General features: G+C 40.7%; 2 protein-coding genes across 3 annotated transcripts; both read left to right on the forward strand.

Annotated features, from left to right (window-relative positions):
• Nucleotides 1-1225: 1225 nt before the first annotated feature.
• On the forward strand, nucleotides 1226-2980 carry LOC123705734. The gene is made up of 2 exons (XM_045654723.1): nucleotides 1226-2513; nucleotides 2940-2980. The coding sequence occupies exon 1, from the start codon at nucleotides 1642-1644 to the stop codon at nucleotides 2467-2469; it is 828 nt and encodes a 275-aa protein (XP_045510679.1). The 5' UTR covers nucleotides 1226-1641; the 3' UTR covers nucleotides 2470-2513; nucleotides 2940-2980.
• Nucleotides 2981-6992: 4012 nt separating this feature from the next.
• Nucleotides 6993-22090, forward strand: LOC123705741 (bromodomain-containing protein 7-like). Of its 2 annotated transcripts, none has more exons than XM_045654736.1 (11): nucleotides 6993-7051; nucleotides 7126-7235; nucleotides 7444-7566; nucleotides 8045-8251; nucleotides 8555-8755; nucleotides 10457-10607; nucleotides 17406-17540; nucleotides 17856-17996; nucleotides 18568-18704; nucleotides 18930-19293; nucleotides 21886-22090. In XM_045654736.1, the coding sequence occupies exons 1-11, from the start codon at nucleotides 7024-7026 to the stop codon at nucleotides 21975-21977; spliced, it is 1689 nt and encodes a 562-aa protein (XP_045510692.1). In that variant the 5' UTR covers nucleotides 6993-7023; the 3' UTR covers nucleotides 21978-22090. The 2 variants fall into 2 exon arrangements, with proteins under 2 accessions (XP_045510692.1, XP_045510702.1); XM_045654746.1 differs by having other exon boundaries at nucleotides 10463-10607.
• The last annotated feature ends 2134 nt before the right edge of the window (nucleotides 22091-24224 follow it).

The following is a 24224-nucleotide window of genomic DNA, read 5'->3' on the forward strand; positions in this document are numbered from 1 at the left end:
GAAACTCGAGAACGGCTGAACCGATTTTATACTATTCCTTGAAGTAAGAGGATGGTTCTTATGAAGGGAAAACGTAAACATGTACCACAGGCGAACCGCTATAATGTAAGTGGTCGGTCGGTTAATAAGGCCCTACGAAATCATATAACAAAACCAAAATATTGTTTATTAAGTAGTAAAAAAATACGTGTGGCACTCGAGGACTGCCGCGGTAAAGCTCACAAAAGTTATTGCATAGCATCGCAACGCTGCAGCTGTGCCGCGCCGTGCCGCGGCCGGTTGGCTTGGGGAGTGTTAGGTTTTTTCGTTACGGAATTTTTACATTGGGTCGCCGCGCTCAAAGTCTGAGATTAAAGCTATGCAATAGCTTAAAAACATAAACCATGTTTTTTTTATCATAGTCCTACTTACTTTGGTCAAACTGATAAATAATTGTCGCACAGTAATTATGATTATTAGTTCTTCTAAGGCAAAAATAAACAAATATGTAAAATTTATATTTTATTTAACAAAGGATTATCTTATTTCTGTGATCTTATTCCTTTTCGATTCGATCACAGGATTCGACAAAGTTAAAAAGGTATCTTTTTTTATCTGTGCTATGAAAGCGTCCTAAAAAAAATTAGTTGCCTGTAAAGTCGGTATACGGGCGAAAGTTTTACGTGACAACGACTTTTTATGTCTGTCTCTCTTGCTCTTAGGCGGGCTAACCATGCCCGCGTGCCTCTTTCGGTGACTCATCGTAACGTTACCGAGCGTTACACTTTTTCATAAGTGACTCCCAGCCGCAACCTAATTTAAGACGTTGTCACGTCAATTGGTTGCCTGTAAAGTCGGTATACGGGCGAAAGTTTTACGTGACAACGACTTTTTATGTCTGTCTCTCTTGCTCTTAGGCGGGCTAACCATGCCCGCGTGCCTCTTTCGGTGACTCATCGTAACGTTACCGAGCGTTACACTTTTTCATAAGTGTCTCCCAGCCGCAACCTAATTTAAGACGTTGTCACGTCAAAATATTTGACATATAACGTCAAGTCTCGGCGTCAAGAGAATGAACTAGCTCCGAGCGTCAATTATGAATTATTGTCAAATCGTGTACTTTGAAGCTACTGTTACACATGCTCTAAAATAGCATGCTTAAAACCGTGCTATTGAGTATGCTCAATACGAGCATGCTGATGTGCAGTTTACATTTGCTAGCAATAGGCATGCTAGTGTAGTGTGTGTTATTAGTCTCAGTAATCAAATATCGTAAATTCAGCGGTTTGTGGCGCGGCGAATGGCGACACTCCTGCGAGAGCCAGTCGCCTGCCACTCGCCTATCTAAGTTAACGTGTAATAAAGTATAAGTTTATAAATGTAATAAAGTAGTTCAGCGAATACAGTATTTTATTGGAAGACCCCAGCCTCTGTACACTAAACTGGTGACCCCGACGAAGAACTCTCGAAGAAAGTTTGTAGTAAAGGGAATCGGCGTAATTAGTGACATTGGCTGTGGGGTAAGTTTTGTTCGAGATCAAATTCCACGCGGCACGGCGACAGGAAGTTAGCGTGACGCAATCGAAGAGCGCGCGTGGCACGTGGCGACTACAGCGGCAGGCGGCTCACCAGCTCATTGGCTAGTAACTCATCGGCTTAATAATGAATAAAGCAGCAGCATCAGACACGCAGATCAAGGAAGAGGCGTCAGGCGCGGCGTTGGCATCGATAAGCGTGTCCACCAAGCTACCAGAATTTTGGGCAGACTTGCCAAGGTTATGGTTCGCACAGTTCGAGTCCGTGATGGCCCCACAGAAGCAGGGGGAAGAGACCAAATTCAACCTGGTCATATCGAAACTCGGAAAAGAGGCCATTCAGCAGGTCAGCGACCTCGTGATGTCACCACCCGCCCAGGACAGGTATACGGCGCTTAAGGAGAGGCTGCTGCAGGTTTATGAAGAGAGTGCCGAAAGACAAATGCAGAAGTTGGTGTCGGAGCTGGAATTGGGTTCGCAAAGACCCTCCCAGTTTTTAAGGCGCATGAAGGATCTGGGTCGCAGCGCACAAATTGCGGACAACACACTCAAGAGCCTGTGGTTGTCGAAAATGTCGTCATCAGTTCGAGCAGTCATGGCGGTTTGTGAAGATCAGTCTCTGGACAAGCTGGCGGCCATGGCAGACAAGATTACCGAATACACCAACGTCGGGGATGTGGCAGCCGTGTCATGCAAGAAGGAAACAGATGAGCAGCCGGACGAGAAGATGAGCAGATTGGAGCTGGAGGTTGCAGCGCTCCGCGCCGAACTGAGGGGTCGCGGGCGCTCTAGGAGCAACGACAGACGGACCAACTTCAGGAGAAGATCGACATCGCGGCCGAGAAGAGCACCTGGAGACCCGGACTGGCTGTGCCGTTTTCACTTTCGGTACAGATCGAGAGCTAACCGCTGCGAGCAACCCTGCGCGTGGCGAGCCAAGCAGTCGGGAAACTAGACGGAGTACATGCGGGCGCGGTGGACGGATGTACTCAAGGTCAGGTAACCAAAAGCCATCGTTTATTAATTAGAGATAATTTAACGAAATATAGTTTTTTGATCGATACAGGCGCTAACATTTCCGTCATTCCAAAGTGGTGTGTTAGAAAGCCTATCGAAAAAGTCGATCTAAAGTTGTATGCTGCAAATGACAGCGAAATTAAATGTTATGGAATATGTAATTTAGAGTTATCGTTGGGCCTAAGACGGTCATTTAAATGGCCTTTTGTCGTATGTGATGTAAAACAGCCGATAATAGGTGCTGATTTTTTGAAGAATTTTAAATTAAATGTAGATTTGTATAATAATAAGTTAATCGATTCAGTTACCAGTTTAAATGTCGGTGGAATTAAAAGTACACATTTTTTCGGCACTATTAAAAGTATAAATAGCAACCATCCTTACGCGGATTTACTGGAACAATTTCAGGACATCACGCGCCCGCCAGCCTTCAAGGATGTCCCAGAGCACTCCGTGTATCATCACATCGAGACTACTGGACCACCTGTGCACGCGCGTGCCAGGAGGTTACCGGCCGACAGGTACGATAGGGTTAAAAAGGAATTCCAATTGATGCAAGAGCTAGGCATATGTAGACCTTCAAATAGTGAGTGGGCCAGTCCTTTACATATTGTACCTAAAAAGGATGGTGGTATCCGACCCTGCGGGGACTACAGGATGTTAAACGCAATTACAAAGCCAGATCGGTATCCGATACCTAGGGTACAAGATTTTACGTATGGTTTACATAATAAGAATTTTTTTTCAAAGTTAGATATTTGTAGAGCGTATCATTTTATAGGTATTAATCCAGACGACATTAAAAAAACAGCCATTATTACGCCGTTTGGGCTTTTCGAATTTCCAAGAATGACGTTTGGCCTGCGTAACGCGGCACAAACATTTCAAAGATTTATCAATAATACAGTTTTATCAGGCATAGAACAATTGAATTATGGCAGCGACTGTACAGGGGGCAAAGGTCAGTCAGTCGTGTTCGGTTACATAGATGACGTCATCATAGGATCGGATAACCCCGATATACATAGAGAACATTTACGATTAATATTTGAGAGGTTGAGTAAATATAAAATGCCTATTAATTTAAGTAAATGCGTTTTTGGACAGTCCTCTATAGAATTTTTAGGCTATTTAGTTTCAAAAAAGGGCATAAGGCCGATGCCGGAAAAAGTTAAAGCTATCGAGTCATATCCGAAACCGGAGACAGTAGAACAATTACGTAGATTTTTGGGCATGTTAAATTTCTACAGAAATCATATTCCTAACGCTGCTCGAGTTCAGGGAGTTTTAGATAGGTATTTACACGGGACTAAAAAACGAGATAAGACGCGTATAGATTGGACAGACGAGGCGAATAGTGCATTTGAAGTGTGTAAAGAAAATTTAAAAAATGCCGTTACTATTGCGCATCCAATATCTAGTGCCAAATTAGGGTTAATGACCGACGCGTCAGATTTTAGTATAGGGGCAGTGTTAAATCAGTGGGAAGGAAATTCTTGGAAACCTTTAGGATATTTTTCAAAAAGATTATCGGAACCGCAAAAGAAGTACTCCACATATGACAAGGAGCTTTTAGCGATTTATTCAGGAATAGTTTACTTTAGGGATTTAATCGAAGGCAGAAATTTAACAGTTTACACGGACCATAAGCCTCTCACTTTTGCTTTAAGTAAATTAAGTTCTAATAAAGAGTTACCTAGGCGAGCGCGTCAATTGTTGTATATTAGCGAATTTACAAGCGACATACAACACATCCAAGGCACTGAAAATCAAGTGGCCGACGCTTTATCGAGAATCGAGAGTATCGTATGTCCTAGTTCGAGTGAATACGTGGAGGTTGCGAGAGCACAGGCGACAGACGCTGAGCTCGCAGATTTGATGAAAACAAATGATAAATTGCAATGGAAACAGTTAGCGCTCGATAAGAATGACGATATTAAAATATATTGTGAAACGTCAGCTCAGAATATTAGGCCGTATATACCAGCACAGTTTAGGAAAAGTATGTTTAATAAATTTCATGACGTTTCCCATCCCGGAGTTAGAGCATCGCGTGCGTTAGTTAGTAAAAAAGTTTTTTGGCCAGGCATGAATAAGGACGTGGGGACTTGGACCAGGACGTGCGTTAGGTGTCAGAGAAGTAAAGTTATTAGGCACACTGTTTCAAAACTTAGCGATTTTAACAATAGCGAGCGTTTTGAACATTTGCACGTGGATCTGATAGGACCTTTACCGGAAACCGAGCACGGTTTCCGTTATTGTGTCACTATGATCGATAGGTTAACGCGGTGGCCTGAGATTTGCCCTTTGAAGGACATGACTGCGGAGTCGGTAGCTAGAGCAGTTTATGAAGGATGGATTTGTCGTTTCGGTTGTCCTAAAGTTATTACCACCGATCAAGGTAGACAGTTTGAAAGCGAATTGTTTACAGATTTAATGAAATTATTAGGTATTCAAAAAACGAGAACTACCCCGTACCACCCGCAGTGTAATGGTAAGATAGAAAGGTGGCATAGGTCCTTGAAGTCGGCTCTGGTGGCTAGATTGAACAATAATCTAGCATGGTTAGTAGAACTACCTACGGTCATGTTAGGATTGAGAGCAGCTTGTCAAGCAGACACTGATAATATCAGCGCGGCGGAATTTGCTCTGGGTCATTGTTTAAGGTTGCCGGGAGAATTTTGTTCGGATAAAAGTACGAAAATTGATAATCCACATTCGTTTATAAGTAAGTTAAGAGACACTTTGAATAAAATTAGGCCCATAAAAAGGGTATGTAAAAATAGTAATAGTACGTTTGTGCATGCTGATCTAAATTCCTGTTCACATGTTTTTCTAAGAGTGGACGCGGTACGGAGACCGCTGACGCCTCCGTACAGCGGACCATATAAAGTTTTAGAAAGAAATAGTAAAGTTTTTAAAATATTAATTGATAATAGAGAATGTAATGTGTCGATTGATAGACTTAAGCCTGCTTATATTTTAGAAGAAAATGAAGTTAGACATGACAGTAGATTAGATCAGCATAGTGAGGCTAGTGTGTGCACGCCTTTAAAGAAATCACGTAGTGGCAGAATAATTAAAAGACCTGTAAGATTTTTGGACTGTAATTAGGTTAATGTTGCATTGGCATTTTTGTTAGAAGTAGGCACGCGAAGGTTGCGTAATGTCACCTCAGCACATATTAATGTTATAAGTAATTGTTAGGAATATTTGTATTCATTTTATTTCAAATCTCGGCTCAACCAGTTAATTATATATAATAATAATATATAAATTTGAGTGTCGGTTCATTTCACATAGTTTAAACTTTAAAGTTATCAGCATCAAACAATATTTAACAAAATGGGAAAAACATATTCGGTTGAAAAGAGAGATGAAGAAATTGTTATCGCTCAAAACGGAGCGAATCACGCCACAGCATCTAATACTGATTTTAAATTGGAAGTGTTGAGCATCACGGTGACGGTTATGGCAGTCATCCTTTTTGTGTTGTGCGCTATATTAATATACAAAGTTTGTGTTATACGTGCAAGGAAAATGTTAAGGAAGGAATTAAATTGTAGTCAAGGTACAGATTTAAGTGTTTTGTCACAGCATAGACTCCCAAATGTTAATGTTTGCTAATTTTTTTTTTTTTTTTTTTTTTTTTATATTTGTCAGTTATGTAAATCATTTTTTTTAGAAGGGGGTGTATGTAGTGTGTGTTATTAGTCTCAGTAATCAAATATCGTAAATTCAGCGGTTTGTGGCGCGGCGAATGGCGACACTCCTGCGAGAGCCAGTCGCCTGCCACTCGCCTATCTAAGTTAACGTGTAATAAAGTATAAGTTTATAAATGTAATAAAGTAGTTCAGCGAATACAGTATTTTATTGGAAGACCCCAGCCTCTGTACACTAAACTAGTTTTAAGTCTGCTCCTGAATAAGCATGCTCAAAGCAGACATTCAAATACACATGCCATTTTATAGCGTGCTTCGTCGCCCCAGCGACCCCTGCGACCGACTGATCGATACTAGCATGCTCATTAAGCAAACCTGTTTAGACGTGCTTGAAGCACGCCTCCTTCCACCCGCGCCGCAAGTAGCATGCTCAAAAATCGCACGCCTGTTGATTTTTGAGCATGCTCGAAATAAGCATGCTTATTTTGAGCAAGGGCTTGGACACACGTGCTTGTAAGCAGCAAGTGCTCGGTTGAAGCATGCGGCGTGCTTGAAATAAGCATGTGTAACAGTACCTTATGATTGCGACTGAAGGACTTGTATCCATGGTTATGAATAAATTATTAAAAAAAAAAAATGTCAAATCGTGTCCCAAATTGTCAAGCTTTGCTTTGCGTCTGCCCAGTGCCCAAGCATTAAGCAACAATAATTAACAATTCGGTTGTATAATAAATATCAAGTTCTGAGTTATATTTATGTACCCAAATAAATTAAGATTAAATTTTAAATTATAATTAAGTAACTACTGACTATAGTTTATAAAATTCAATATGGATGATATAGAAAAACTAAGTTGCAGTAAGTATTTGACTAAGCGGCATCTTTGCAAACAATTTACCACTGTATTAAACAATTATTATCAATTATTTTAGAGGAAGAATTAGATTTAAGCGATGTGGAACATTCAGCTACAGACGATCATAAGGAAATGGAAGAGAAACCGAAGAAAAATCGTAAGAAAAGACGTCGAGAAATCGATATGGTAAGTTAGTTGAACTTATTTTTAGTATTAGTGCATAATATGTACAAATAAATCGTATATTAATAAATGTGTGAATGTGGCAATGTAGTGTAGAACTTATTTATAGTAAAATTGAGTATATTATGGTGATCAATTAAACTAATGTTAAGGCAGTTTGTCAAATAAATAATAAGTACCTACCACAGTAAGCAGTTTCAAATAATTTTAGATAAAACTGTCTGACGATGATGACACTGATGATGAGGGTCTGGCAAAGAAGTTATTGCGGAGACATAGTCCTGGTCCCAATTCTCCGGCATCCCATAGAGAGCCTCGTACTTGTGTATTGAAGGTACAAATAGATTCTTAAGTTTTGTAGTGAATAATCTGATATTATCATTAGTATTTACTTAATCGTCACGTCTTAACTGAACTGATTTAAAACTAAGGACCGCTTTAGACCAGACTGCAATTTTGGTTTAAATGCTTATTCAAGCAAGATTATCAATACAGAGACAGTATAAACCCAATAAAAATATTTTATACAACTTATAGAAGCATAATACTCTTCATAAACTGCCTGTCAGATATCTAAGAGTATATGAAAGCACATTTATGTAAAATATAAAAAATATGCTTCAACCTGATGCCGAAAAACATGATTGTTACTGTAAAGGATTTAAAATGCATTTAAATCATACTTTAAATGAAATGTTACTTCAATTTAATATTATTATGTTGTTATTATATAGATTTACCGCAAACAATGTCCTCATATATGTCACTGTGTATATAACTTCATAATAACTAAAGATAAATTTACATTACAGGCGAGTCAAAAGCGTCGGCCACTCTCCCGTCTTCTAGAGCAGTTGCTGCGTAACTTGGAGAAGCGAGATCCCAACCAGTTCTTTGCTTGGCCGGTGAATGATAACTTTGCACCTGGCTACTCCACTATAATAAGACGACCAATGGACTTCTCTACTATGAAGCAGAAGATTGATGATAATGAATATAAATCGCTCAATTGTTTTATTGTGAGTTAGATTTGAACCTTCCTTTTTTGCAAAAGATTTTCTTTTTATTTCGTTGTTTTGTGAAATATAACCTATAACAGTTCTCTTTTTGTGAAATAGTCTTAATATCCATTTGTTGAGTGAAAATTTTAAATTAATTTACATTGAAAACTTTTACAGTTGCCTTTAATCTATACTCTATAGTAACTCAACAGCCTGAACTTGTAACTAATCCACAAATTTCCTAACAGTCACTTGTAATCCTATCCACTATGCTAAAAACTGAAAATTCTGTAATCATTTATGTTTATTTTTAATTTCCAGAGTGACTTCAAACTAATGTGCAACAACGCAATGAAATACAACAAGCCAGGCACTGTATACCATAAAGCTGCAAAGCGGTTACTCCATGCAGGGCTTAAACAACTAACGCCGCAAAAACTAAGACCACTTGGAGATATACTCACTTATATGTACGAGATACCAATACGAGAACTCGGCTTTGACATCGGCAAAATGGATGTCGTGAGTATATGTGTTTATGTGTTTATATTGTACAAATGTAATGTGATAATTAATATGGACTGGGAATTGAGAGCCTCTGTCGTTGTTTAAAATAATACTGGGCTATTTAAGCGATTGATGTTAAAAAAATATAAGGTATATAATGTACACTGCTTTGTGTATTCATTAAAATATATTATATGATATTTAATTAATTTATCATCAAATTTATTAAGAATTTATTATATGTATAGATATATAGTTATACAAGTAAATTTTATTATAATAATTATTTTAATCACATTTGAAGTATATTTCTAATTATTAAATAGTAATGTGTATTTTCAAAATTCGTAAGTCCTATGAAACAAAACAAACTAGACAAATGACAAGTTCCATACATTTATAGTATCCTATAATTGTAAATCAGAATCATTCTTATTATTTATATTGTAATATATTATATGGCACATATAAAATATATATTGAATTGTCTAATCATCATATCCACAAGATAATAAAAATGTATATCTTTCACTTTATTTATTGAATGTGCCTGTTTCATTAATATTATTTCATTGCCTGCATTAATTTGAGGGTAGTTTGTTAGTCTATATATATTATATCGTATGTATAAACTAAATTCCGATTATCGAATCATCTATTATGTAAAAATTACTGGATCGATTTTTATAACTTTTTATTAATGACATTTGTCTGTGCCCTGTGTAACATTTATTTTGTTATATCCAAAATTGTATCTATATTAATTTATTTATAAAGTACAGTGGGTGGGCTAGTCTATGGTCGATTAAACCATAAAATATAGAAATAATAAAAAGTTGACAAGCTAAATGTTTCTCACGCAGCCGTTACGGACGTACGGTAGAAAGGTTTGCAATATAATTATATTACGTAGTGTTATGCACTTAGATAGATACGCTTAAGGTCATTTTGTATGTTTGTTTTGTGATTACGTCTTAATTATAGTGCGAACTTTTGCATGCGGCGTGTGTGTTTTTGTTTAAGGGTTTCTCTATTTGATGTTATTGGAAATAGTGTTTTTTTTTTTAATATTTTTAAATGTTGATTGTTGACATATTTTTTTAATGAACTGTGTTTTTAAGGCATTCAGAATGGATAACTGGAGAAAAAAAATGGTGTCATAAAAAAAACCTTTATTTCCAGTAATATCACAACATATATATATTATACAGTGTCTATCAAATAACTTAATTTTAAAGCGTGTTATAAAGATAAGACAAAGCCACTGATTTCATCTTTGTATATTACGTAAATATCGAAAGAGACATTCTTGATACTGATTGATTTACTAAAAGAGACATTACGGTGAAATAAAAGAGAAACAGACAACATGGTCAGTTTTCATCTTAAAACTCAAGTCTCTCCAAGTCTCCACTATCTATTTCGCTATATATTAACAATCCAATTTTCTTAAAAAATAGGCCTACGTGGAACATCAAAAATGTTCAAAATTAAGTTATTTGCTATCCACTGTATCTGTATGTGACCAGTGCCGGTGTAAAGGCCACTGACACCCTGGGCGAAAATATTGTGGCGCCCAGAGGCAACTTCAGACCTTGGCGCCCCCCAGAATTTGTCGCCCTGGGCCATCGCCCCCTCTTGCCCCCCCCCCTAACGCCGGCACTGTGTATGTCGTGTGGAGCGATAGCAAGGTGTGAGCGGTGATAAATGTGTTAGCACAAGGTGCTGAAGCGCAGCAGCCCGCTGAAGAGCGGCGGGTCGGAGGCGGAGGTCGCGTCGGACGGGCAGGAGCGGCCCGACGGCGACGCGCGCAAGATGCACATGGAGGCCGCGCGCGAGCTGCACCGCCGCCGGCTCGCCAAGCAGGGTGAGCGGGCTTAATAAATAAATAAATAAATAAATATTATAGGACATTATTACACAAATCGACCTAGTCCCACAGTAAGCTCAATTAAGGCTTGTGTTGTGGGTACTAGGCGACGATAAATATAATATTTAATAAATACATATATAGATAATAACACCCAGACCCAAGAACAAATAATTGAGTTCATCACACAAATATTTGCCCTGACCGGGGATCGAACCCGGGACCGTCGGCTCAGTAGGCAGTTAATTTACCACTGCGCCAACCGCGTCGTCAAATAAAAAGTAGTGTACGGCGTGTATTAGGAGACGAATTAAAACAACGAGATCATGATTAAGACTGCATCTTTATTTGTATTAATTATTGATTATATATCGATATAATTGGGTTACACGTGTACATTAGTAATGATGAAACAATTAGAATATGCTTACACACTACACCTCCCTTCTAATAGAAAAAAAAAACATAATTACATTTGTTTTTTTTTAAACATATAAAAAGATTACAATTGCGTTTACAGTTATACAATTCTAAGCAAATGCGAATATAAAAGTATTATAACTAATATTTATTAAGAAATATATAACTTAGTCCTATTTTTATGAATTATGTCTAACTTATTATTCTTCATAATTTCTACGTTTGGTGATACATCCCTAATAACTTTATAAGGACCTGAATATAAATCCTCTAGTTTGTTACCTAAACCTACTTCATTTTTCACTAATACTAAATCATTTTCCTTATATGTAACAGGATTGATATATTTATCATAATCTATTTTTCTGTTGAATTTACTTTTAAGTAGGTTATCTCTTGCTTCTTTCTGTGAAAGCTGTATACGATATCTTAATTCACTTGGATAACTTTCGTAATTATATATAGGTTCCACTAAGCCTTTACACAAGTTACTTGGTAGTATACATCTCTTACCAAATACTAATTCATAAGGTGTAAACTTCGTTTCGGAATGTACTGAAGTGTTGTATGCAAAACACCAAAAGGGAAGCCAGTGGCTCCAAGTCTCTGGGTGCTTATCTGTATGAATTCTAAGAAAAGAGTTTAAGTGTTTATGAGATACTTCTAAAGCTCCTATGCTTTGATGATGATAGGCAGTAGAATTTAATTGTTTAATTTGCAATAATTTACAAACTTCTTGGAATGTAGATGATATAAATTCCTTACCTCTGTCAGAAGCTATCTCCTTGGGAACTCCATATCTAAGGATAAAATTATTGACAAGCGATCTTGCAACCTCATCAGTCCTTTTAGAAACTAAAGGGTAAGCTTCAACATATTTACTGAGCTCACATTGTAAAGTAAGTATATATGAAAAGTTATCATTATCAGTTCCTAAGGGTCCAACTAGATCTAAAAATACTTTTTCAAATGCTGAATTGGCTGTTGTTGTTATACTCATTGGCTCTTTATGTGGAGTTGAATGTTTTTGTCGTTGGCACTTATCACAACGTTTTACAAAATCCTTTACATCTTTATCAATTCCAGGCCAATAATAATATTTTTTAATATTATTTGACATTCTTCTCATACCAGCATGGCCACTACTAGGTAAGAGATGAAAGTCATTCAAAATTACGCGTCTATCATCTTTATCATTTATTCGCTCTATATCTTTTATAACACATAATCGTGGTCCGGACCTATCTTTCATTTTCTTTATTTCTTCTAACAATTTACGAATAAATTCTGTATTATCCTTATTTTTTACTATACAAACTTCCTCAACGTTTATATCTTTACATAACTTATCTAGTTCTCTCACGAATTCACCTCGTGTACTTCGCGATTGAGATTCTAAATATTTAATAAAAATTGTTCGTTTACTATTAACGTAACAAAATAATTCAGTTTCATAATTTATAATACCTTCTTTCTTAATTCTTTTATAAGTTCTCAAATCGATAAATACTAATTCAACTGATTCTTTCGGTTTAATATGAGTCCCTACGACATTTGGTTGATCAGGCCAATTATCTGAGGGTGCTATATCATCAACCGAAGAATCTTGAAGTTTTTTGGCTTGTCTACGAGTCAAAACATTAACGTTATGCTCATGCATTTCTTTTAGTTCTTTCAACGAGATTCGTGACAAGGCGTCTGCTACACTATTATTACAACCTTTTACATATTCTATAGTAAAATTGTATTCTTCTAGAGCAAGTCTGAATTTGATTAGTCGACTTGAAGGATCTTTCATATTAAAAAGATAAATTAAGGGTCTATGATCTGTACGAATTTTAAAATGTCTACCATACAAATATGGACGAAAATATTTAACCGCCCACACTATTGCCAATAATTCTTTCTCAATTACAGGGTAGTTCTTTTCGGCTTTGTTTAGCGTTCTACTTGCAAAAGCAACAGGACGCCCATCTTTATTCGCTAAAACGGATCCTATGGCATAATTAGACGCGTCAGTCCCGAGAATAAATTCATTTTGTTCCGAAAAATCGGGATATTGTAAAACGGGAGGAGAAATTATTTTCTCTCTAAGAGTTTCAAATGCATGCTGACACTTTTGATCCCAATGAAATGATACATTTTTTCTACAAAGTGAATTTAAAGGTTGTGCGATTTCCGCAAAATTTCGTATAAACTTTCGGTAATAATTCACAAAAGCTACAAATCTCTTAACTTCGTCACAATTTTTTGGACATGGATAATTTTTAACTGTATTAATTTTTGCCGGATCAGGTTGTATGCCTTTATTAGATATTACATGACCCAAGTACAAAATTTCTTTCTTTAGGAAATCACATTTTGAAGGGTTTAATTTTAAATTAACTTTACGCAACCTTTCAAAAATATCCTGTAGATTTTTATTATGAATATATAAAGACCGTCCAAAACAGACAAGATCGTCTAAATAAATTAAGCATTTTTCGTAATTAAGACCCGCTAAGGCAATATTCATCATGCGAGAGAAAGAACTAGGGCTTGTTTTTAAACCCATTGGCATTCTAGTCATTTGATATTGACCAGAACCAAATGCAGTTAGTTTTCGACTATTTTCATCTAAGTTTACATTATAGTACCCTTGGTGTAAATCTAAATGACTGAAATAAACACTTCCAGACAAAGACTCTAATATCTCAGTGATATCCGGTAAAGGATATTTGTCATCTACTATACAGTTATTTAACTTTCGATAGTCAATAACCAAACGCCATTTTTTAGCACCTGTTGAGTCTATTTTCTTCGGTACTAATAACACAGGACTCGACCAATCGCTTTGACTTGGTTCTGCTATGCCTTCTTCAACCATTTTATCTATCTGTTGTTGAATTTCATGTTTTTGGGCTTGAGGTAATCTATACTGCTTAGAAAATATTGGAGTGGTCTCTGGTTTCAAAGCTATAGTGTGTGTATAAATATTAGTTGTTTTTAATGTATCTCCCGGTAAATAAAAAATATCAGCGTACTTAGCGCATAAATTTTCGATAGAAGTCTTTTCCTCAGTATTCATATGAGAAAAATTCATATAAGAAAATAATTGTTTTACTCTATCTGCTTTATTTTCTACTTTATTAAAAGAACAAATATTATAATCACTTAATTTATGTATATTAAAATTTAATTTTGATAAAATAACACTATTTTCCGTAGTATTTAGTATTTTAATAGGTACAACGCCATTTATGGGAGTAGCAATTGAACTAGCCAAATAAATACCCTCTTGTATCTCTGTTGAAAAAATTACACAATCTTCTTGGCAGTCTGTCTGAACATAGTGAATAGATTCGCATCTAGCCGATACTTCTAACTGATTATTAAATGTATTTCTAATCGGTAAATTAATTGGTATATTAGAACTATCACGCATTGTCAAAATATTTTTATCGAAATCTAAAACAGAATTGAACCTTCTTAAAAAGTCTCGACCTATTATACCACTGCACCTAATTGGCAATGTATCAAATACATAAAACTTGTGATTAATAATTAAATCATCGCAACTCAATTGCATATACACGTATCCTATTGCTTGGACTTTGCCCCCGAGACCATTGATAATTATGTCTTCATGATATACCGTAAGATTCAAATCTAAGACATTTTTATATTTAATTGCACACAAGGATGCGCCTGTATCTAATAAAAATGGAAATGTTGTACCATTGACTGAAAAATTTATATAAAAGTCACTATGGCAAGATAAAATTGTATGGTCAATTTTATTAGTCACGAAAAAATGTTTCTGTATTTACTGAATTTACAGGCTGATTTTTTGTCATAATGTGAACATTTGGTTGTTGGCTTATCCTTTGGTTTCCTCTAGGTCTAGACATACCTGCATTCTGCTGGCCTCGAAACTGGTGGCCACGCATTGAAGTACCTCTGATGGCGAACTGATGATTATGTCCTCGTTGGTTGCCACGAAAACCTCGGCCTTGCCCTCTATAGAAAGGAGAATAGTTGTTGTATCTTCCTCGCTGACCTCTAAAATGATGCCTGGTACCTCTATAATTAGAATTAAAATAATTAGTTTTATTCATACCCAAAATTTCGCCAGACGCTGATGTACTGGTACCTTCTTCATCCAGAGCCCCTTGAATTGCGTCCTTTAGAGTGGTAAAATTCCTAGCGGCTATAATCGTACTCAGCCTACGATTTCGCAAGCCGTCAGCAAATTTTTTAATGGCTATATTTTCATTTAATGGTTTTAATATTTTATAATTTTCAGAATTTCCATTCGCTTGCGATATCGTAAGGTCCACAAACAATTCAGATATTTCCTGACCATAATCTGAAATAGATAAATTATTTTGTTTGATGTTCTCTAATTTACACGAAATTGCAGTTGCCGCCTTATGAGGTAAAAGTTCTCTTTTCATATCCAAAATCAAATCATTCACATTTGTATAACTAGTATTTAATCGCAACTTTGCACCTTGAGACAATCTACTCTTTAAAATAAAATTAATTAAATTTTGTTTACACGTTTCATTCTCCAATAAAGAGTTATAATATTCAATATTATCGATTAATTGCTTGGTGTTGGCCACTGTATCTGTCATACAGGGCAATAATTGCAACGCAGTTTTCAAATCAAAAGTATTCATTGTTAATATAGTTTCAGAGCTGGATGTATCACTTTGACATAAATCAGTTATCTCGTTATATAAAGCTAAAAACTGTTTGCAAAAATTATGCACTGGTGTAGGATCCTCATTAAACTTGCTTAATCTTAAATTATAATCGTTAAGCCAGTCTTTGTATCGCCCATATATTTTATTGGCTTCAATTAATTTAGTGACTAAAATACTACCTTGCCTTCTTTTAGGGCCTATTTTTATTAAATATGATCGTACTTCTTTTAGTTCATTATATAAAGACTGTAAATAAGTTGCCATAACTTACCACATTGATTACTCATTATTAATTAATGTATGAATGTACTATATTATATATATACGACATAATAGAATTATAATATACTTATTATTGCATTATATAAATTTACTAGAGTCCATTAAATAGTTCATTAAATTTCGTTCCGTTTTCACAATTACATAATATAATATATAACACTAATCGACACACGCACTTTTTATTATTTAAAACGAGCACTTATCATGATGCACCGATTTTACACAACACCTGGATTTTTCGGAGACTGTAGCTGAACTTCGCTCCCATTGCGAGGACCTCATGACACCCGGAGATTTCTGGCAGATTTTTTCCATCACACAACATCATGTCATAATTTTTTCACATTTTGCGAATATGTACGGAGATACGATAACAACAGGAGGTGGTGGATTTTTGGTTACCCATGTTTTATTAGAAGATATATAGAACACTCGAATCTCTCGAATCACCACGTACTTAACTGATCCATTTATTTATTTATTCTTATTCCTTCATAATAACTTTGATTATTTTTTTCACTATGATGCACAAGTCCAATAAAAGTTCCAGTCTATAATATAAGGTAACGCGGTTTCAAATAACCGAGTCGCGCGGGTGGTCGACTATTGGCAGGGTCGCCATGTACGGCGTGTATTAGGAGACGAATTAAAACAACGAGATCATGATTAAGACTGCATCTTTATTTGTATTAATTATTGATTATATATCGATATAATTGGGTTACACGTGTACATTAGTAATGATGAAACAATTAGAATATGCTTACACACTACAGTAGTGTGCCGGGCACACGTGTCAGAAGTGAAACTTTTTTATTCTCATCTTCTTAAAATCGTCGCCTTACACCATAACGTGACGTTATGGTGCAACTTTGTCTCCGCAACTATTTTGTCTCTCCCACCCATGGGCTAGTATGAAAGTGCGCGCACGTAGCGACGCAACTCCCCATACAAATTGATGGGAGAGACAAAATAGTTGCGGAGACAAAGTTGCTCGTGCGCGCTGGCTCTTATGCACCTAAAGAAGTTTCACTTAAAAACAATATTTCAAAGTTCAAATATTTAGTGCTCAACATGGCTCTGCCAATACCAATCTCAGACAATAGTTTTCCTTAAAATTGTAATTTTTGCTCCATAAACAATACGATGAAAGACTAAAAAAGAAGGAAAATTTATGCAAGTTAAGAGACAATATTAAAAGAGCTTAAAATTGACTATAAAATAGATATCCATTCAGTGATATTAGAACCTAAACAGATTGAAGTAGGTAGTATGATTTTCCACTGATTTTCAGTACATACCGCAATATTGACCTCCTGATATAGAGCAGTGTAATATGTCCACTACTTTACCATTGCTTTTTCGTGATTTCCATAAAATAAACCTGATTACAAACTTCCAGCATTCCCCCGTATGGACGCGGATGGTAAGACCACGCTGTGCCTGGTGACGCACACGGCTGATGCTGTCGAGGACAAGCCGATAACACTGGGACAGTACATTGGAAAATTAAGTCAGGGCACCGGCACTTTACACAGTAAGTCGCTTTTTTCTCCTGTATTATTTATCAGATTATACAGATTTTGAGTAGAAAGAAGAGATATTATATTTGTGCAGAATAAAAATCATAATTTATATTCAATTCTGTTAAATTTTCCTATTATTTACTTTCACCCTTCAAAATATTTTACGGAGACACTTGATATCTAATATATTGCGCTCTGAAACTTTAAACTTTAGAATTTCATAACAGTGATTTCAAGCCAATACAAAACATGATATATCTCATAAGAGTACCTCATTTCATTGTTTAATAGATTTTACCAATAAATAAATAAATAACCAATTGCAGCAACCCGTGAGGACCGTCGCAACTTGGCCAAAGGCGTGAAGCCGCTACACTACGGCCCCTTCAGCTCGTACGCGCCCGCATACGACGCGACATTCGCCACGCTCACCGCGCACGAGACTCACCTCGTGTATCACACGCTGCGTGAGTTATACACACACACACACACACATATACATAAACACAAACACAACACTTAGTACACACACGCAACACAAATGTACAAATAATATTATGTATCATACCATTACACTGTGTAAGTGACACACACGCGCGAAACACTTAGTTTACCAATCCCCTTAATCACAAAATCAGTAGCACCTGACATAAACACAAACACACACGTTCACCGAATACACACATCACACGCTGCGTACATAATATACCAATTACCACTCCCCAGCCATTAAAGCCACCACACATACTCTCTTTCGTACACACACAGGCTTATTTCTTGTAGAATTAGTCGCTCACACACCCATAATAAAGCACTTTTGTTTTATTCATACCTTACACACACACACACATAAACACATCATCACATATTATGTACATTCTGCACTACAAAAACATCTTCACTTCACACCAATACGCACCATAGATGAACTCACTTAGTTCACAACTTTTTTCCCTCCAATCGACACCACATAACTTTATTTTTTTTTTTTTCAAAATGCTGATCACACAAATAACTTACATTTTTTGCTCCTTCCAGCATCAGAAACTGGGCAAGGCAACGAGGAGTTACTACGCTTCGCGCCCGACTCTCCTTGGGCGCTCATATACGATATGGAGGCGATGTTCCCGGAGAAGAAACAGCAGCCCGAACCAACTGTACCTAAGGATGAAAATGTAGGAAAAATTGAGAAGTGAACAAAGACAATATGTTTCCATGTTTCAAATGCAATAAGCATTTGAATAATGTTTTGTCTTTTCCCTTCTCCTCGACTATTTTTTTGTACCAAAATATCAATTTTTTTTGAAAAATGTTTGCAATCTGTAACAACAGGGTGAGCACATTGCAGAAAAACTGGACACTTCTGACTTTCTAAAAAAATAAAAATCTCGTTCTTTCAGGATCTATCGAAGGTGAAGATCGACATTGACGAGCTGCGCACGCTGTCGGAGCTGGGCGTGGACACGGAGTTCCTCGCGGACATCGAGGAGGAGGTGGTCGCGGCGCAGCACGACTACGGGATCGCGCCCGCGCTGCGGCACACCGGCGAGCTGCTGCTGCGCCTCGAGCGCGAGCAGCGCGACCGCCTGTCCGCGCCGCCGCCGCACCACCTGGCGCTGTGCGCCCGCGCGGCGCCGCCCGAGCGCGAGCTGGCGCGCCTGGCCGCCGCCTGCCTGCGCGCCATGCTGCAGCGCGTGCCGCCGCGCCACGTGGCGCCGCCCGCCGCGCTGCGCCGCGCCATGGGCGTCACGCTCGCGCACCTCGGTACGTGCACACCCCCCCCCCCCCGCCCCCCGCCCCCCGCACACACACACCCCGCGCCATGCTGCAGCGCGTGCCGCCGCGCCACGTGGCGCCGCCCGCCGCGCTGCGCCGCGCCATGGGCGTCACGCTCGCGCACCTCGGTACGTGCACACCCCCCGCCCCCCGCACACACACACCCCGCGCCATGCTGCAGCGCGTGCCGCCGCGCCACGTGGCGCCGCCCGCCGCGCTGCGCCGCGCCATGGGCGTCACGCTCGCGCACCTCGGTACGTGCACACCCCCCGCCCCCCCGCCCCCCGCCCCCCGCACACACACACCCCGCGCCATGCTGCAGCGCGTGCCGCCGCGCCACGTGGCGCCGCCCGCCGCGCTGCGCCGCGCCATGGGCGTCACGCTCGCGCACCTCGGTACGTGCACACCCCCCGCCCCCCGCCCCCCGCACACACACACCCCGCGCCATGCTGCAGCGCGTGCCGCCGCGCCACGTGGCGCCGCCCGCCGCGCTGCGCCGCGCCATGGGCGTCACGCTCGCGCACCTCGGTACGTGCACACCCCCCGCCCCCCGCCCCCCGCCCCCCGCACACACACACCCCGCGCCATGCTGCAGCGCGTGCCGCCGCGCCACGTGGCGCCGCCCGCCGCGCTGCGCCGCGCCATGGGCGTCACGCTCGCGCACCTCGGTACGTGCACACCCCCCGCCCCCCGCCCCCCGCCCCCCGCACACACACACCCCGCGCCATGCTGCAGCGCGTGCCGCCGCGCCACGTGGCGCCGCCCGCCGCGCTGCGCCGCGCCATGGGCGTCACGCTCGCGCACCTCGGTACGTGCACACCCCCCGCCCCCCGCCCCCCGCCCCCCGCACACACACACCCCGCGCCATGCTGCAGCGCGTGCCGCCGCGCCACGTGGCGCCGCCCGCCGCGCTGCGCCGCGCCATGGGCGTCACGCTCGCGCACCTCGGTACGTGCACACCCCCCGCCCCCCGCCCCCCGCCCCCCGCACACACACACCCCGCGCCATGCTGCAGCGCGTGCCGCCGCGCCACGTGGCGCCGCCCGCCGCGCTGCGCCGCGCCATGGGCGTCACGCTCGCGCACCTCGGTACGTGCACACCCCCCGCCCCCCGCCCCCCGCCCCCCGCACACACACACCCCGCGCCATGCTGCAGCGCGTGCCGCCGCGCCACGTGGCGCCGCCCGCCGCGCTGCGCCGCGCCATGGGCGTCACGCTCGCGCACCTCGGTACGTGCACACCCCCCGCCCCCCGCCCCCCGCCCCCCGCACACACACACCCCGCGCCATGCTGCAGCGCGTGCCGCCGCGCCACGTGGCGCCGCCCGCCGCGCTGCGCCGCGCCATGGGCGTCACGCTCGCGCACCTCGGTACGTGCACACCCCCCGCCCCCCGCCCCCCGCCCCCCGCACACACACACCCCGCGCCATGCTGCAGCGCGTGCCGCCGCGCCACGTGGCGCCGCCCGCCGCGCTGCGCCGCGCCATGGGCGTCACGCTCGCGCACCTCGGTACGTGCACACCCCCCGCCCCCCGCCCCCCGCCCCCCGCACACACACACCCCGCGCCATGCTGCAGCGCGTGCCGCCGCGCCACGTGGCGCCGCCCGCCGCGCTGCGCCGCGCCATGGGCGTCACGCTCGCGCACCTCGGTACGTGCACACCCCCCGCCCCCCGCCCCCCGCCCCCCGCACACACACACCCCGCGCCATGCTGCAGCGCGTGCCGCCGCGCCACGTGGCGCCGCCCGCCGCGCTGCGCCGCGCCATGGGCGTCACGCTCGCGCACCTCGGTACGTGCACACCCCCCCCCCCCCCCCCCCCGCCCCCCGCACACACACACCCCGCGCCATGCTGCAGCGCGTGCCGCCGCGCCACGTGGCGCCGCCCGCCGCGCTGCGCCGCGCCATGGGCGTCACGCTCGCGCACCTCGGTACGTGCACACCCCCCCCCCCCCCCCCCCCCCCCCCCCGCACACACACACCCCGCGCCATGCTGCAGCGCGTGCCGCCGCGCCACGTGGCGCCGCCCGCCGCGCTGCGCCGCGCCATGGGCGTCACGCTCGCGCACCTCGGTACGTGCACACCCCCCGCCCCCCGCCCCCCGCCCCCCGCACACACACACCCCGCGCCATGCTGCACGTACCACACCGATACACACACAAACTCTCGCGTTCCAAACCACACTCCCGTCCGATTAGGGCCCTTCTGGCCTCCTCCACTCAAGCGACAGCCCAAGCCGAGGTTCGAGATCCCCATCAAAGGGGGACGCCCTTGTGCATGTACCAGGGTGAACCTTCAGTTCGCCCCCGCGTCCGCGTTAAAATGTAGTAGCCCTTCTGGCTAACATTGAGAGACACCACACAAAAAAAAAAAAACCAAACCACACCATTCACACACGCTCGTACCAACGCGTGGATGCACATACGCACTCACCCGTCATACACCAACAGCCGTACTAGATTTTACAACACAGCACTTCGACCCGCATTGTACCCAAAAACATTATTCCTTTACGGCGGTCAAAAAAATATTAATAAACTTTCTTGAGTGTTTTTTTACTCAATTATAAAACTTCATGTACAGATACTCCGATGGCAGTCGATGACTTTGAAATGGAGATACACGAACAGAGAGACACCTCCGATCCAGATTCGAGATCCAGTCACGATAAATAAATGTTCTATAAAAATAAGTTCCTATCTGGGAAACTTTAAATTAACTCTGTTGAGTTTACGTTATTTGTAAGTGAAGGATGTTATTGGTAAAGAAATAAAAAAAATATATATTATGAAAGTCTTTTATTTTTCCTCAATAAATTCGTAATCAGTGAAATATTATAAAATTATTATTAAAAAACAAAGAATTTAACTTTTCTCAGTTTATTTTATATACTTTATGATAAGTTACGTATAATCGAGTCCATAATGGCTCACAGTCCTTTTACCGAAATTGTTTGAGTGTGTAATTCAATCTGTTACAAATAATTATAATGACTTGTCAAATATTTGATGGTTATAGATAGCATAGACGTAAAAACACAGTAAAAACTAAAAATATGAAATTAAACTTATAATAATTAACCTCCGTAGACATCCAAAAATGCCTCCTCTAAAAAACGCACGTGAAATCTGAAATCTATAAAAAAACGTATTTTTAATTCTTTTTGTTGTGTTCTATGTAATTTCAAAATGAATTTTATTAAACATTTTTTCTGGTCATTGACAATAGATGGCGCTAAACTCAATCACGTTAAAAGATACTTCTAGTCATCAATTATAGATGGCACTAAAATTAATCATGTTAGATGATACTTCTAGTCAACAATAGATGGCGCTAAATTTAATAACGTATATATGATGCTTCTAGTTGATAATAGATGTCGCTTAATTAAATAAATATTACATTCGCGTTCCTCTAGTGGTCAATAGATGGCGCTAAGTAAAAAGTCATTGTCTTCTAGTTTTAGTTTTCTTATGAACGCGCAACAACTACTGAATTGTGTGTAATATTTTCTAAATAAAAAAATGTATCTATTTCAGTTTTAAATTAAACTCGATAGTTGCCATGTTTTTGAAGTAGTGACTAAGCATATAATAAAATCAGACAAAATATAAATTTCACTTACTTTAGTGTAATCAACTCTATGCAAATAGTCCACGGTAAACGCGTGAACGGCAGGACCGATTTCGATAATTCTTTTTTTGTCGTGTTTGTTATTGTCAAGAGAAAAAAAAAAATTAATGGGTATACCTACCCATTAAGTTTAAACTTCAAATTTCACAGATCGCGCGCACACACTGTGCCACACAGGATAATCTCAAGTTCACAGGGCGGGTCAGCGAGTAATATTAATTATCATAATAATTTATAAAATGTATAATGTAATCCCACCAAAAACATTTTCATGTAAACTGTTGCCAAGACGAGCCCATATGACTTGCACTGTCAAAAAGTTATCAGATCTCATGTAGAGCCAAGCTTCTAACACTACACGCCCTAACTCTACAAGGTCTATAACTTCACATACTCTACACCTTAGTCAAAATATGTGGCTTGGCCATTTCGCTACATTCACATCGGCATAAGGTGAAAAATTAATTCACTGTTCATTACTTTTGTGTTAAACAATAGTTCTTGTAGTAACGAACGGCCAAGCCACATATTACTACCGTGCCTCCAGATGCCATAGTGCAGGTCAAATATTTTGTCAAATTAATCCAGAATCCACTTCAGTTAAAAACTTTGACCAAGTTTCGCATTTATTTAAAAGTGGGATGGCAGACGCAATATCAAAATGTTGAGCCTGATCAGCTTAAGAAGATAAAAGTTTACAGACTGATTTGACGGACATTTCACCGTCTGTTGCAGGTCTACCAGATAATTATGATCAATCGATTGGGTCATTCATTAATCCCTTGATATTTTTTATATTTTGAAATCCTCTGGCAATCAATAGTCTAAAATAATACACTAAATTTTTCTAAAAGACAACCTGCATTACAATTTGTAGACAAATCAATTCAGCACTTAGGTACGTTTTGCCTATCAAGATCAGATTTTAAATAATAAAAAAAAAATATTAATTAGATAATATTTATTTACATCTATACATCTTACACCTAGCATGTAAAATTAACGTAATATCAACCTTATCATTAATTTAAAATTTCTAATACCTATATTACAATTTTGACGTCAGACTAAAACTTCTAATATTTCTCCGAGGCAAACCTGATTAGCTTTGAATATTAATTATCTTACGAAAGTTATAATGACATCAGTTTAGTCTTCAAAGGGTTAACATTTAATGAGTCTCGTTAGGTAAGAGGGCGATGGCATGTAACTCAATCTGAGTATCACGTATATATTCGCATGAGATTGGCAGAGCCGAGATAGTTTTTTCCCCAGGGATATATAAAGCT

Source organism: Colias croceus, chromosome 1 (genome assembly GCF_905220415.1).
Source record: "Colias croceus chromosome 1, ilColCroc2.1".
In the NCBI taxonomy this organism is placed as follows: Eukaryota; Metazoa; Arthropoda; class Insecta; order Lepidoptera; family Pieridae; genus Colias; species Colias croceus.